The sequence below is a fragment of the Myotis nattereri genome (genome assembly GCF_964212035.1).
Source record: "Myotis nattereri genome assembly, chromosome: 4".
In the NCBI taxonomy this organism is placed as follows: Eukaryota; Metazoa; Chordata; class Mammalia; order Chiroptera; family Vespertilionidae; genus Myotis; species Myotis nattereri.
The window spans coordinates 36,992,447-37,005,825 of NC_138079.1; the positions used below are offsets into that span (position 1 = coordinate 36,992,447).

A 13,379-nucleotide genomic window follows, 5' to 3' on the forward strand; every position below is an offset into this window, starting at 1 on the left:
TTTAAATATTGTCACTTGGGTGTATCTTATTTAGGAAGAAACAATTTATGCCCAAGGAAAAAAGGAATGTCTTCATTAAAATCAGATGCTGTGCTGTCAAAATCAAGACGAAGAAAAAAATCTGATAAGGTTTTTGAAAATCAGGAGGTCCAAGCTATTGGTGGAAAAGATGTTTCTCTCTTTCTCTTCAGAGCTCTGGGGAAAATACTATATTGCAAAAGTAAGAAAACTTACACATTTTTAAAAGTTTGTTAGGTATTATTCTTACAACTGAAGTAAAATACCAAAAAATTTTAAATGTCATGTGTTTGGTTCTTTTATAACAAAGAACTAGGACTAGATCAGATGCTGTTTGGCAAGGCCTATGCAGGAAAATGTATTTATCCAGATAGAGTATTTTTGGAATATGAGTGGGATTAAACACAAAAACGAAGTACTCCAGGCCATATTAATGTCCGTAAGTCTTTAAAATTACAGTTTACTGAAAGTAAGACATCAGTCCATCTAGACATTTAGTGGCAAGTGTTGGTTGCCCAAGTCCTCTTAGCACTGAACTCTAGCCACCAGGGCCCTAAGCAAATTGCTAGGTAGCTTCAGGTTTCTTTGGATTCTCTTACATTTCTCTGGTCCCTTCACTAGCAGTTTTGTCCCCAACCAGAAATGTTCTTCCTTTCCCTCTTCTTTTTTTTTTTTTTAATAATTATTTACCCTCTTTTGTCTTTAATGGCTGCTTCTCAGCCTCTTTACCCCCATTACCCATCTCTAATTGTCTCTTCTTTCAATAAAATCCCAAATTCCTATTCTTTTATGTGGAAAATATCAGTTTTCAGTCTATGATCCTAAAGGAAGAAAATTAAGATTTTTTTAAATGTTTATATTGATTTTAAATATATGTATTTTATATTGATTTCAGAGAGGAAGAGCGAGGGAGGGAGAGAGAGAGAGATAGAAACATCAGTGATGAGAATCATTGATTGGCTGCCTCCTGCACGCCCCCTACTGAGGATCAAGCCCGTAACCTGGTCATTGTGCCCTGACCAAGAATCAAACTGTGACCTTCTGGTTCATAGGTCACCGTTCAAGCACTGAGCCATTCTAACTGGGCTGTATTGATTTTAGAGAGAGGGGGAGGGACAGAACAGAGACAGAGAAAACACCTATCAGCCACCTCTTGCATGCCTCCCACCAGGGATCGAGCCCGCAATCTGGACCTATGCCGTGACAGGGAATCGAACCAGTGACCTCTTGGTGCATGGGATGATGCTCAACCAATAGCCACACCAGCCAGTGGAGATTTCTTCTTTTTTATTTTTTTAAATCTATCTGGTGCAATTTTTATAAAACATTTACACAGATTTTTAAAAGAAAAATCATTGCTATAGTTTAGAATAGTTTTATATAACAAAAAATAGTTCATGATGAACAATAAAAAAGTCTTATGTGTACAGTATCCTCAACATTCTCTCAGTTTTCCAAATCTCTTGTAAAATAGCTGCAAATAACCGTGAATTGTAAAATGTTGCAAATAATTCACTGAAACCTCATGCTATCACTCCCGTTACTATTTGAGACTGTTTTCCGGTTGCCAAAAACCCTGTTGTTTCAAACTACTGTTTTTTTATCTTCCTATAAAACTTTGTGAATGCCTCTTACGCCTGCTTTCTATCAATCGTTCTTATCAAAAATTGGTATTTCTAAATGGAAACCTCCGTGCCACCTGAGGAAAATGAAACAGGCATCACTTAGGTGGAAATGAAGACACTCTGTCTCTGGCTCCTCTGGCCTCTGGAGCCTAGTGGCCATTCACTGATTCTTTTCCTTCCACCCTTTTCCTCCTTGACACTCTTTTATAACCTTCTGTATTAGGGAATGGGGTTTCTTCTTCTGTCATGCAGAGAGTATCATCTGCCAAATAGTAAATAAGCTGTAAAGGCCTCTATATTGAGATGAGAATAAAAAGAAGAAAGCAACTCAGAGCTGGAAAGGTGAAATGTGGAGTGCTTTAATTCTAGAAATGCCATAATCTAGATATCAGAATTCTACATTTTCTTAATAGCGAGGCAACTCATAAGCTTCCAGTTATTTTTAACAGTTCAATTAGTATTTTTGCAATTATGTACCTAAAGTGTTGAAAACTTTAAAATAAGATGTGCTATATAATTATAAAGATTTTTTTTTAATCTGGAAATTTTTTATAGGAGCATCTGTAACTGAAGTAGACTCCCCTCGATTGCCCTCCCATTTATCAGAGTATGAACGGGATACATTACTTGTTCATCCTGAGGTAAAGTGTAAAATCTTTAGTAACACTAAGTACTACTTACAAGACATATATTATTTACATTTGTGGGCATATATATTTGACCACTGCCTTTTTACCAAAATTATGTACGTGTGCTTTTTTTTATATTATAGGAAGTGGTAGAAATGTCACACATGCCAGGAGAGTTATTTAATTTATATCTTCACCAAAACTACGTAGATTTCTTCATGGAAGTAGATGATCTTGTGAGAGCCAGTGAGTTTCTGAGTTTTGCAGATATCATCAGTGGTGACTGGAATGTAAGACCATTTGACTTAAATGTTTTTGTTTTTTATTATTTCCTCAGAATTGAGAAAAAAAATTTTACTCTTAATTATTTGACATGACTTATATAACTTAATAGCTATGAGAAAATTAATTCATCCAACTCAGTGTTTGTAATGAAGCTTCAGCAGTTAACTTGATTTTCCCGATGATAAAATAACACTTAATTTTTTTCTAAAGTTGTTTTCTGGTTACAAAATTAATATATAGAAATTTTGACCATTGAAAAGTGGATAGAAAGAAAATAACTACTTTCTATACTTTCTGCTAGTTTTTTAATGGTTTCCTTTTTATAAATTGAAATTATTCACTATAAAATTTGTACTTTTTTCTTAACTTTTTAAAAACATATATTTTTATTGATTTCAGAGAGGAAGGGAGAGGGAGAGAAGACAGAAACATCAATGATGAGAAAGAACAATTGATTGGCTGCCCCCTGTATGCATGCCCCACATTGGGGATCGAACCTGCAACCTGGTTAACACTGTTTTTTGGTGTTTTGTTTTTGTTGTTTTTTTAATGTATAGGGCGTAATGTCACAGGAAGGCCATAGCATCCTGCCACCCGTGAGGAGTAAGCCCAGGTTGCTGTTGGATGTGTTATACACAGAGAAGCCATTCTTCAGGCGCTCTGCTCTCTCCACACCCAATTTTTGGGTTTTTTTTAAAATACATTTTTATTGATTTCAGAGAAGAAGGGAGGAGAGAGAGATAGGAACATCAATGATGAGAGAGAATCATTGATCGGAGGCTGGGCCCACAACCCAGGCATGTGCCCCTGGTCAGAATCAAACCCAGGACCCTTTAGTCTGCAGGCCGACTCTATCCACTGTGCCAAACCGACCAGGGCAACACTGTTTTGATATGTTAATATTTCTCTGTGTTTTAAATGTTGAAATAGCATTAATAATTAAAACTAGGAAAGCCGAAACCGGTTTGGCTCACTGGATAGAGCGTCGGCCTGCGGACTGAAAGGTCCCAGGTTCGATTCCGGTCAAGGGCATGTACCTGGGTTGCGGGCACATCCCCCGTAGGAGATGTGCAGGAGGCAGCTGATCGATGTTTCTCTCTCATCGATGTTTCTAACTCTCTATCTCTCTCCCTTCCTCTCTGTAAAAAATCAATAAAATATATTTAAAAAAAAAACAAAAAAAAAACTAGGAAAGATAAAATAAAAATATTTTTATATAGTGTATCATATTTAGAGTTTCATTATTCAGCAATTGTATTTGCTTAATTTTTTATACTTTTTTATTTTGAAATTTTCCAATCTATAGACAAATGGAAAGAATAGTACAATGAGTATCTGTGTACCTTTAACTGTTGCTTACCAGTTTTTCACATTTTGCTACATTTGCTTAATCTCTCTGTATTTACAGACTTATTTTAGCTGAATAATTGGAAAGTAATTGTAAACATCATGACACTTAATACTTAAGCATCCATAATAACATAACTCTGTTACAAAAAAGCATAATAGCCTCCCACCTTAGAAAATTAACATACTGTCCTTATTTTGATTTCCCCAGTTGTCTGAAAAATGTATTTAAAGTCATTTTTCCCATTCTCATCCAAGATCCAATCAGAGTTTACACATAGCATTTGAGTGTTATTTCTTAGTTGGATTTGTCTTAAATAATCTTGTAGCATATTATTTTTAGGCCTGCAGTGATGTTGAAAAAGGCTAAATATGGTTAGTCCTTTTTTGGTGTCAGAAATACCATTAGTACTATTTTATAAATCTCATATTTTCTTTCTTTCACATCCTTTCTTTTTTAGACCCGCTCTTTACTCAGGGAATATAGTACGTCAATAGCTACAAGAGGTGTGATACATTCCAACAAAGCCCGAGGATTTGCTCATTGCCAAGGAGGAGGATCAAGTTTTCGGCCATTGCACAAACCCCAGTGGTTTTTAATAAATAAAAAGGTAAAAAAAAAAGGAATTGTACACTTTCCATAGGTGAACTTTATGGCATGTGAATTACATGTCAATAAAGTTTTTGTTTGTGTTTTTTTTTTTGGTGGAGTTGATTCTCACCAGAGGATATTTTTTCCATTGCTTTTCAGAGTGGGAAGGATGGAGGGGGCAGGGGACATCAATGTGAGAGAAACATCAACTGGTTGCCTCCTGCGTGCGCCCCGATGCAAGGCAGGGAGTGAACATGTAACCCAAAGTATATGCTGTTAACTGGAAATTGAACCCGCAACCTGTTGGTGCATGGGTTGACACTCACACAACCGAGCCACACTGGCAAGGGCAAGTTGGGTTTCATGTTGTTTTAAAAAAGAAAAATAATATTTCATTCTTAGTAAGAAATAGTTGCTAGGCCCACAATTTTCATTAAACTATGACACAACATAAAAAAAACAAAAACAAAAAACAATTTTCTTAAGTGCTTAGTCATTTTTTTAGGGAAAAATCACTCAATTTGAAAGTCCGTACCTATTTTGTAAGTTGACTTATTGGAATCAAAGTATAATTATAATTATATTTTAGCGTTAATTGAAAATAAATCCTGGCTTTGCCTCTAACCACCTAGATAAATTATTTCACCTAACAACTAATAAGTATGTATACTTAGTTTACCCAGCTATAAAAGAAGAGGATTGAATTAAAGGTCAAAAAACATGTGGCCCACAAGTTGAATGTAACTCGCATAGATATTTTCAGTGAATCACCCATCTTTAAAAATTAGTATAATAATTAAAATTTGGACATGGATTTCTGGCTTCAAAATTTCTAGAATCTCCTGGGGGGAAAGAAAGAAAAAGTAAGGCAACACTGGCCCATTTTTAAAAATACATTTTTATTGATTTTTTAGAGAGAGGAAGGGAGAGGGATAATGAGAGAGAAACATTGATTGCATGTGCCATGACCAGGAATTGAACCAGGGACCTCTTAAATCATGAGTCGATGCTCAACCACTGACCCACACCAACCTTTTAAAATATATTTTTATTGATTTGAGAGAGGGTGAGAGAAAAAGAAACATCAGTTATGAGAGAATCATTCATTGGTTGCCGCCTGCACGCCCCACACTGGGGATCGAGCCCACAACTCGGGCACGTGCCCTGACTGGGGATCAAACCCAGAACCTCCTGGCTCATGGATTGATGCTCAATCACTGAGCCACGCCGAACCCACACTGGCTCATATGTTTACATGGCAGCAATCTGCTGAAACTAAATAGAATCTGTCCCTTGAAAATGGGAGTGGTAGGTACTACTGTCCCCAGCTGGTCCACTGCTTTGATTTATATTACGTGCATCTGAACCTGTGACCCCTGGACTAGGTCATCTCTAAGATGTCTTCCAGTTCTAAAATCATAGCTAAATATGAGCCTATAATTCATAGTCTAAGAAATTTCAACAGATTTCTTTGAAGAACTTTGACTTTTAAGCAATTTATAATCCCTTATTGACTTGCTTTGCTATTATAGCACATACTAATTTTGCATTATAGTTACATATGAATTATCTTTCCAAGACTGTAAGCTCCTTGAAAGCAAGATTGTGCTTCTTTCCTTATCAGCCTAACATTGCACCTGTGTTACCTGAAGAAAGTAAGTTCTGCCCTGGCAGGGTAGCTCAGTTGATTAGAGCATGGCCCCATACACCAAAAAGTCGCGGGTTCAATTCCCAGTCAGATCACATGCAGGGGGCAACCAATTAATGTTTCTCACATCAATGTTTCTCTCTCTCCCTCTTTCCTCTTTCTCTAAAATCAACCACAAACATCTCCTTGGGTAAGTATTTAAAAAAAAAAAAATGAAACAATGTCCTCGCATAATTTTGTGATGTATGTATGCTCATAAACTATTCTTTTTTAAAAAATATATTTTTATTGAGAGGTAGGGAGAGGAAGAAAGAGATAAAAACATCAGTTATGAGGGAAAATCATTGATCGGCTGCTTCCTACTGGGGATCAAGCCCGCAATCCGGGCATGTGCCCTGACCAGGAATCAAACCATGACCTTCTGATACATAGGTTGACGCTCAACCACCGAGCCAGGCCAACCGGGCTATAAACAGTTCTTTTGATTTTTAAGTGTTTTTTTCATTCTACCTAAAGTATTTTTTTTAATCACTATTGCTTTCTTTTAAATGTATGTTTATTGATTTCAGAAAGAAAGGGAGAGGAAGAGAGAGGTAGAAACATCAATGATGAGAAAGAATCATTGATCAGCTGCCTACTGGGGATCAAGCCTGCAACCCAGACATGTGCCTGACTTGAGAATCTAACCTTGACCTCCTGGTTCATAGGTTAACACTCAACCACTGAACCATACTTGTCGGGCATAAATAATTTTTATTACTGTTATGTCAAATGTGAAATTGTTGTGTTGGTAAAATACTGTACTAGATAATGCTAGAATCATTTTAAACAACTCATTAGATAAACTGTTAAAAGTATATTTGTAGTATATAAGCCTACATACTTTTGTGATATAACAAAGTTAGTATGTCTAGGAATAGTTTTTTCTTTTTTTCCTTTCAGCTTTTTTTTTTTTTTTTTCATACAGTATCGGGAAAATTGCCTGGCAGCAAAAGCACTTTTTTCTGACTTCTGCTTACCAGCTTTATGCCTCCAAACTCAGCTGTTGCCATATCTTGCTTTGCTAACCATTCCAATGAGAAATCAAGGTAATAACATGGGTTTTTATTTTCCCCAAGAAGTAGTGTTTTATAACATTATCATTTTGTAGGTTAACTCATCCTGTATAATAAAAGGCTAATATGTAAATAGACTGAATGGCAGAACTTCCGGTCATTATGATGTGCACTGACCACCTGGGGGCAGACGCTCCAACGAGTAGGTTAACTTGCTGCTGGGGTCCGGCTGATCGGGACTGGGCGAGACACCGGGCGAGACAGGCCAGACAAGCCCTGGAGCCCTTCCATGGTCCCTCCCCAACCCCAGTCATGCACCAGTGGGGTCTCTTGGCCTGGCCTGTGCCCTCTCACAATCCAGGAGGACCCCTTGGGGGATGTCAGAGAGCCGGTTTTGGCCCAATCCCTGCAGGCCAGACCAAGGGACCCCACCAGTGCACGAATTCATGCACCAGGCCTCTAGTTGCTATATAATTCTGAGACTAAGTGTTTCCCCTTTATTTATTTTTTAATTATTTTTATTTTTAAATCTTTATTGTTGAGAATATTACAGATTCCCCCCCTACTTTCCCCATTGCCCTCCTCCACTCAGATCCCACCCCAATCCAGGCCTTCACTACCCTATTGTCTGTGTCCATGGGTTATGCATATATGCATATAAGTTCTTTGGTTAATCTCTACCCACCCACTCACCACTGCCTTCCCTCTGAGACTTTTTTTCTTAAATTTTTAATTGAATTAATTGGGGGTGATATTGGTTAATTAAATTATATGGGTTTCAGTTGTACAATTCTATAATACATCATCTGTATATTGTATTGTGTGTTCACCACCCCAAGTCAAGTCTCTTTCCATCACCATTCATCTTCACTGTGCCCTTGTCTACATCCCCCCTCCCTCTGCTTATTTAACATGGTTTCCTTTTGTTCTTTGAACATATTTGTAATGGCTCTTTGAAGTTTTTTCTATTAAATTTAATTCTGGGCCCTCTCAGTTTCTATTGCTTACCCGTTTTCCTGTATATGGGTCATACTTTCTTGTTTCTTTGCATAGTCTCAATGTTTTGTTAAATATTGGACTTTGACATTTTAGGTAATACATTATAGCAAGTTCTGGATACTGGTTTCCCTCCATTTTCTGGGCTTGTTTTTATTGTTGTTGCTTATTTATTTGTTTACCGACTTGGCTAAACTATTTTAATGAATCTTCTCAAAGAGCTCAGCCTTGGGCATGCCCACAGTCTCCTTGTGATGACAGTGGTTTTAGCAGGGCTCACTTTGATTTTATTCCTCTTTGCTTTATTTATTGGTTAAACTGCCTTGTATGGCATCAAACCAACCTATTACCCTCTACTAATTACTAGCTGATTGGTTTATCAGTTTCAACAGTGCCAGGGACATAAATTATCCCAGTCTGATAGAATTAAATTGGGCAGGTGTAGACTTTGAGGTATGGTATCTCGTGGTTTGTTCTGACCCCAAGAGGGCTCTTCTTTCTTTCAGATGAAGTAGCTGGCTTATGTTTAACTTGTTGCTCTTAATTAAGAGGAGGCATTTATTTTAAGATGTCCCTTAAGTTTGAGCTTCCCCACACTCTTTTAAATATATTTTATTGATTTTTTACAGAGAGGAAGGGAGAGAGATAGAGAGTTAGAAACATCGATGAGAGAGAAACATCGATCAGCTGCCTCCTGCACACCTCCCACTGGGGATATGCCCGCAACCAAGGTACATGCCCTTGACCGGAATCGAACCCGGGACCCTTCAGTCCGCAGGCCGACGCTCTATCCACTGAGCCAAACCGGTTTCGGCCCCACACTCTTTTAAATAAAGCCAGTTCCTTTGAGTAGAGCTTCAGAGTTCTCACTTCATATGGAATGCCATTTCCCCCTGGGCAAAACCCCTGACCACTATTCTGGTGGGTGTTCAACTGGAGGTAGTCTCTCATTGTCTTGGCTTAGCTTATCCAGGTTTGGACCCTCTGCCCTACGAATGGGCTGGGGCAAGGGCCATTGCAGTTTGAGGAGGAGGGAGTATTCACCTGCTTGCCATCCTGTGGATGGGGGCTGAGTGGAGAAAGGGAGCCCCAAACTCTTAGCTGACCACACTCAGCAGGAGGGAGCCCTATGTTCCTGGCTGCACCCAGCTGGAGTGAAGTCTCCCTAAAGCTGAGGAAGAGAGGAAGCAGGTCTTAGTTCAAATGCTGCAGACTCTTGTAGTTTTCTGTTTTGTTGGCCACACCAGAACCACATAATTAGAGGGTTGGTGCTTTTTTTTTTTTCCCAGACAAGAAGGGAGAGGGAGAGAGAAATAGAAACATCAATGATGAGAGAGAATCATTAATCAGCTGCCTCCTGCACACCCCACACTGTGGATTGAACTCGCAACCCGGGCATGTGCCCTGACCGGGAATCGAACTGTGACTTCCTGGTTCATAGGTTGACTCTCAACCACTGAGCTACGCCGGCTGGGCAGATTTTCTTGAGTAAATGTTTCCTCCTAACAAAATTTACCATCTTAAACCATTTTTAAGTATACAGTTCAGTAGTGTTAAGCATATTCACCTTACTGGGCAGCCAATCTCCAGAATTTGTCATCTTGCAAAATTGAAACTATACACATTAAACACTAACTTACCCCCACCCTGCCAATACCACGTATCTTCTATCTATGAATTTAACTATTCTAGATACCTCACATAAGTGAAATCATACAATTTTTTTGTGGTTGGTTGATTTCATTTAGCAAGGTTCATTCATAACATAAATCAGAATTTTCTTTTTAAGGCTGAAGACTAGTAATAACTGTATATATATACCACATTTTGTTTACCCATTCATCTGGACATGTAAGTTGCTTCTGCCCTTTGGCTATTGTGAATAGTGCTGCAATAAACAAGGGTATACAAATAACTTTTAAAAGATCCTACTTTTAGTTCTTTGGATGTATACCCAGAAGTGGAATTGTGAGATCATATAGTAATGCTATTTTTTAATTTTTTGAGGAACTGCCTTACCATTTTTCACATCAGCTACACCATTTTATACTCCCAGCAGCAGTGCAAAAGGATTCCAATTTCTCTACATTCTTGCCAAACCTTTTTGTGTTCGTTTTTTTTAATAATAGACATCTCATGGGGTATAAAATGGTATCTCATGGTTTTGACTTACATTCTCCTAAGGATTAATGACTTTGAGAATCTTTTCCTATGTTTATTGGCCATTTATATATCTTTGGAAATGTCTATTTAAAGCTTTTTAAAATCTCTGTTTCAGCTCAGATTTCTTTTATCCAAGATATTGGAAGGCTTCCTCTGAATCGACACTTTGGAAGGTAAGCTGATGATTTTAATTTTCAAAGAACTGCTCCTGAAATGTCCACTGAATATGATATCTATTTTTCCAGTATACAATCCATAATGTTATCTGTAAAATCCAAGAAATACATTTTGGGCCCAGTGATTAAAGACCATGATTGCATTGTAGGCCCATCATTTTATTACATATAAAAATGTATTTTCACCAGCTTACAGTGGAATATCAGACTAAATAGAATCATGGAATCACAAAGGCAGAGAATCTTTAAAATCATCTAGTTGAACAAATTTTGCATATCTGGAAACACCTTTTCAGCTTTCCTATCAAGAGATTTTCTTGCCTATATTTGAAGCCTGCAATGACCAAGCACTATCTTTTATTTACTTATCATAGAAAATCCAAACATTTGAGAAAATACAGATTCTTAGAGTGATAAACCTATATCTGTACCGTTCATTTTATTGCAAAACTGTTTCTGCACTAATATCAGTGATTAACACAATATTTATAGTTCATTTCTTCTTAGCTTATTTGTAAGGTCAGATTATACACTCAGGCATTTATTTATTCATTTTAATCCTCACCAGAGGATATGTTTTATTGATTTTAGAGAGACAGGAAGGGAGAGGGAGAGGGATAGAGAGAGAGAGAGAGACAGACAGACAGACAGGCGGACAGACGGACAGACAGAGGGAGAAAGAGAAACATCAATCTGTTGCCTCCCATACAACCCCATCTGTAGATTGAACCCTTAACCTTTTGGTATATGGGAAGACACTCCTAACCAACTGAGCCACTCAGCCAGGGCTACACTCAGGCATTTAAAAAGATTTAAAAAGAGTTAATCACTGTTATTGGTTCAAGTACTTTATCTGACTTTGTCAGTGCTACTTATTACAATGACTAGTACTATTATCTTTCATTTATGATGACCACATTTAACATTATCTTTGATTCACATTGATAATGTTAAATATTAATATTTAGCTTAATATTTTAATAGCTGCAAAATTTCCTATAATTCACCTGCACCTTATTTTTGTACCCTTAGCTTACTTCCTACTTTTATCACAGCCTTTCTTATAGTTAAATCATCATGCACATCAAATACTATTTACAGAGGATGAAATGAAATAGCTGAATCATCGAATATACATCTTTCTGTTTGCTCTATATTGCCAGATTGGTTCCAAGAACATGTTGACAATTTTATGCCCTTTTACAGTGTTCTTTTCTCCTAACTCTTGCCACCACTGGGTCTTATTATTTTAAAAGGTCTTTGCCAGTTTAAAAGATGAGAAAAATAGTTTGTTTTTTAAGGGAGGGACAGAAAAAGAGAGATTGATTTGTTGTTCCACTTACTTATGCATTCATTGGCTGCCTCTTGTATGTGCTCTGACCAGGGATCAAAGCCGAAACATTGGCGTATTGGGATGACGCTCTAACCAACCGAGCTACGGGGTCAGGACTAAAAACTTAATATTTTCATTTCCATTTTTAAAATTATAAATCAGGTTGAACACTTTAGTTACCATTGGTACTTTTTTTCTGTAAGTTGTTCCATGTTTTATGCCCATTTTCTCTTCTATTTATCTTTTATTAGTTTGTAATAACTCTTTAGTAAAGAGATTATTCAACTCGTTTGTATTGTAAGTTGTAATGGTTTATTCACAATGTCATTTACCTTGTACTTTTGTTTATATTGTTAAATAAACTAAAGGGCCTGACTAAATAGTGAATAGAATGAAGGTAAATGAAAGCATCGGGAGATGGTTTCATAATCTTCATACTCATGTGTAATTTAAAGGAATCTCCTTTGGTTATTATTAATGCCTGCATCATCAATCTGGTAGATTAAAAATGGAAGCACTGACCGACAGGGAGCATGGACTGATGGACCCAGGAAGTGGAGATGAAGCCCAGTTTATCGGAGGACAAGCTTCAGAGGAAGCTGTGGAACAATCTACTCAAACCCGGGAACCTGAAACCTGCTCTCTGCCTTTGAGTCAGAATAGTGGGAATGAACTGCCTGCCAGCCAGCCTCAGCCCTTTTCAGCCCAGGGAGACATGGAAGAAGACGACGACGACATGAGAATAGAAGACTATGAGAGCGATGGGACATAGAAACCAGCCCACCAGTCACATTGCTACCTGACAGATTCACATTCGTTTTAGTCAGTGGTACTTGAACAGAGATATAATATATACTTCAAGTGAATTACAGTGTAAGTCTTCACTCTTGTAGTATTTCAGCACAAGAAACTGACTCTTCTCTCAAAGTAAATAGGAAAGCCTTCAAATATATCTTTTTTTCTCTAGTATTTATTTAATCTTGTGAGTGGTATTGGGAGAAGAGGCCAGTGTGTATGAAGTGTGTTTGAACATTATGCCAAGTATCTCAAAATGTGAAGGAATAATTCAGAATACAAAAAGTTTATGGGGTTGTAAATATGAATTATAAAACAGCTTAGTATGCAGTTATGAGTGTAAATAAACTTTGTGCCTTAATTACAGTTTCTCTATGGTCTCTTAACTTCTTGGATACCTTTTTAATATTTTGTACAATGGAATATTTTGGATACTTTTTGGAAAGTATTACATAATTTATATCAAAATTAAAGTGTTTAATGTCTTTCTGTTTCTCCTGTCTTAATATCTCCTAACGTGTACTGTCTGCGGTGTATCACTGGGCATAGGATATGAAACTCCTGCATCCAGAGTCGAACTTTTTTAAAAAATAGGGAAGACTGGCTGCCTTGCGCTGAGAACTCTCCGGAGGGTTAGTCACCCCTCACTACCTGCTGGGTCCTTACCTTTGCTTTGAGGTGCGACCGGGGGTGGGGGGGGGGGGGGTGGGGGACGGG

The 13,379-nt window shown here is 37.6% G+C and overlaps 1 protein-coding gene across 3 annotated transcripts in view; it reads left to right on the plus strand.

The window, feature by feature from the left end:
• Window positions 1-13,156, plus strand: part of RAD17 (RAD17 checkpoint clamp loader component) — a 29,552-nt gene extending 16,396 nt beyond the window's left edge. For all 3 annotated transcript variants that reach the window (XM_081090018.1, XM_081090016.1, XM_081090017.1), the window contains exons 11-17: window positions 35-220; window positions 2,199-2,284; window positions 2,416-2,562; window positions 4,366-4,515; window positions 7,112-7,232; window positions 10,474-10,531; window positions 12,369-13,156. In XM_081090018.1, the coding sequence (XP_080946144.1) occupies window positions 35-220; window positions 2,199-2,284; window positions 2,416-2,562; window positions 4,366-4,515; window positions 7,112-7,232; window positions 10,474-10,531; window positions 12,369-12,639 (1,019 nt within the window). In that variant the 3' untranslated portion in view covers window positions 12,640-13,156. The remainder of the gene's footprint in view (window positions 1-34; window positions 221-2,198; window positions 2,285-2,415; window positions 2,563-4,365; window positions 4,516-7,111; window positions 7,233-10,473; window positions 10,532-12,368) is intronic.
• Window positions 13,157-13,379: the final 223 nt, after the last annotated feature.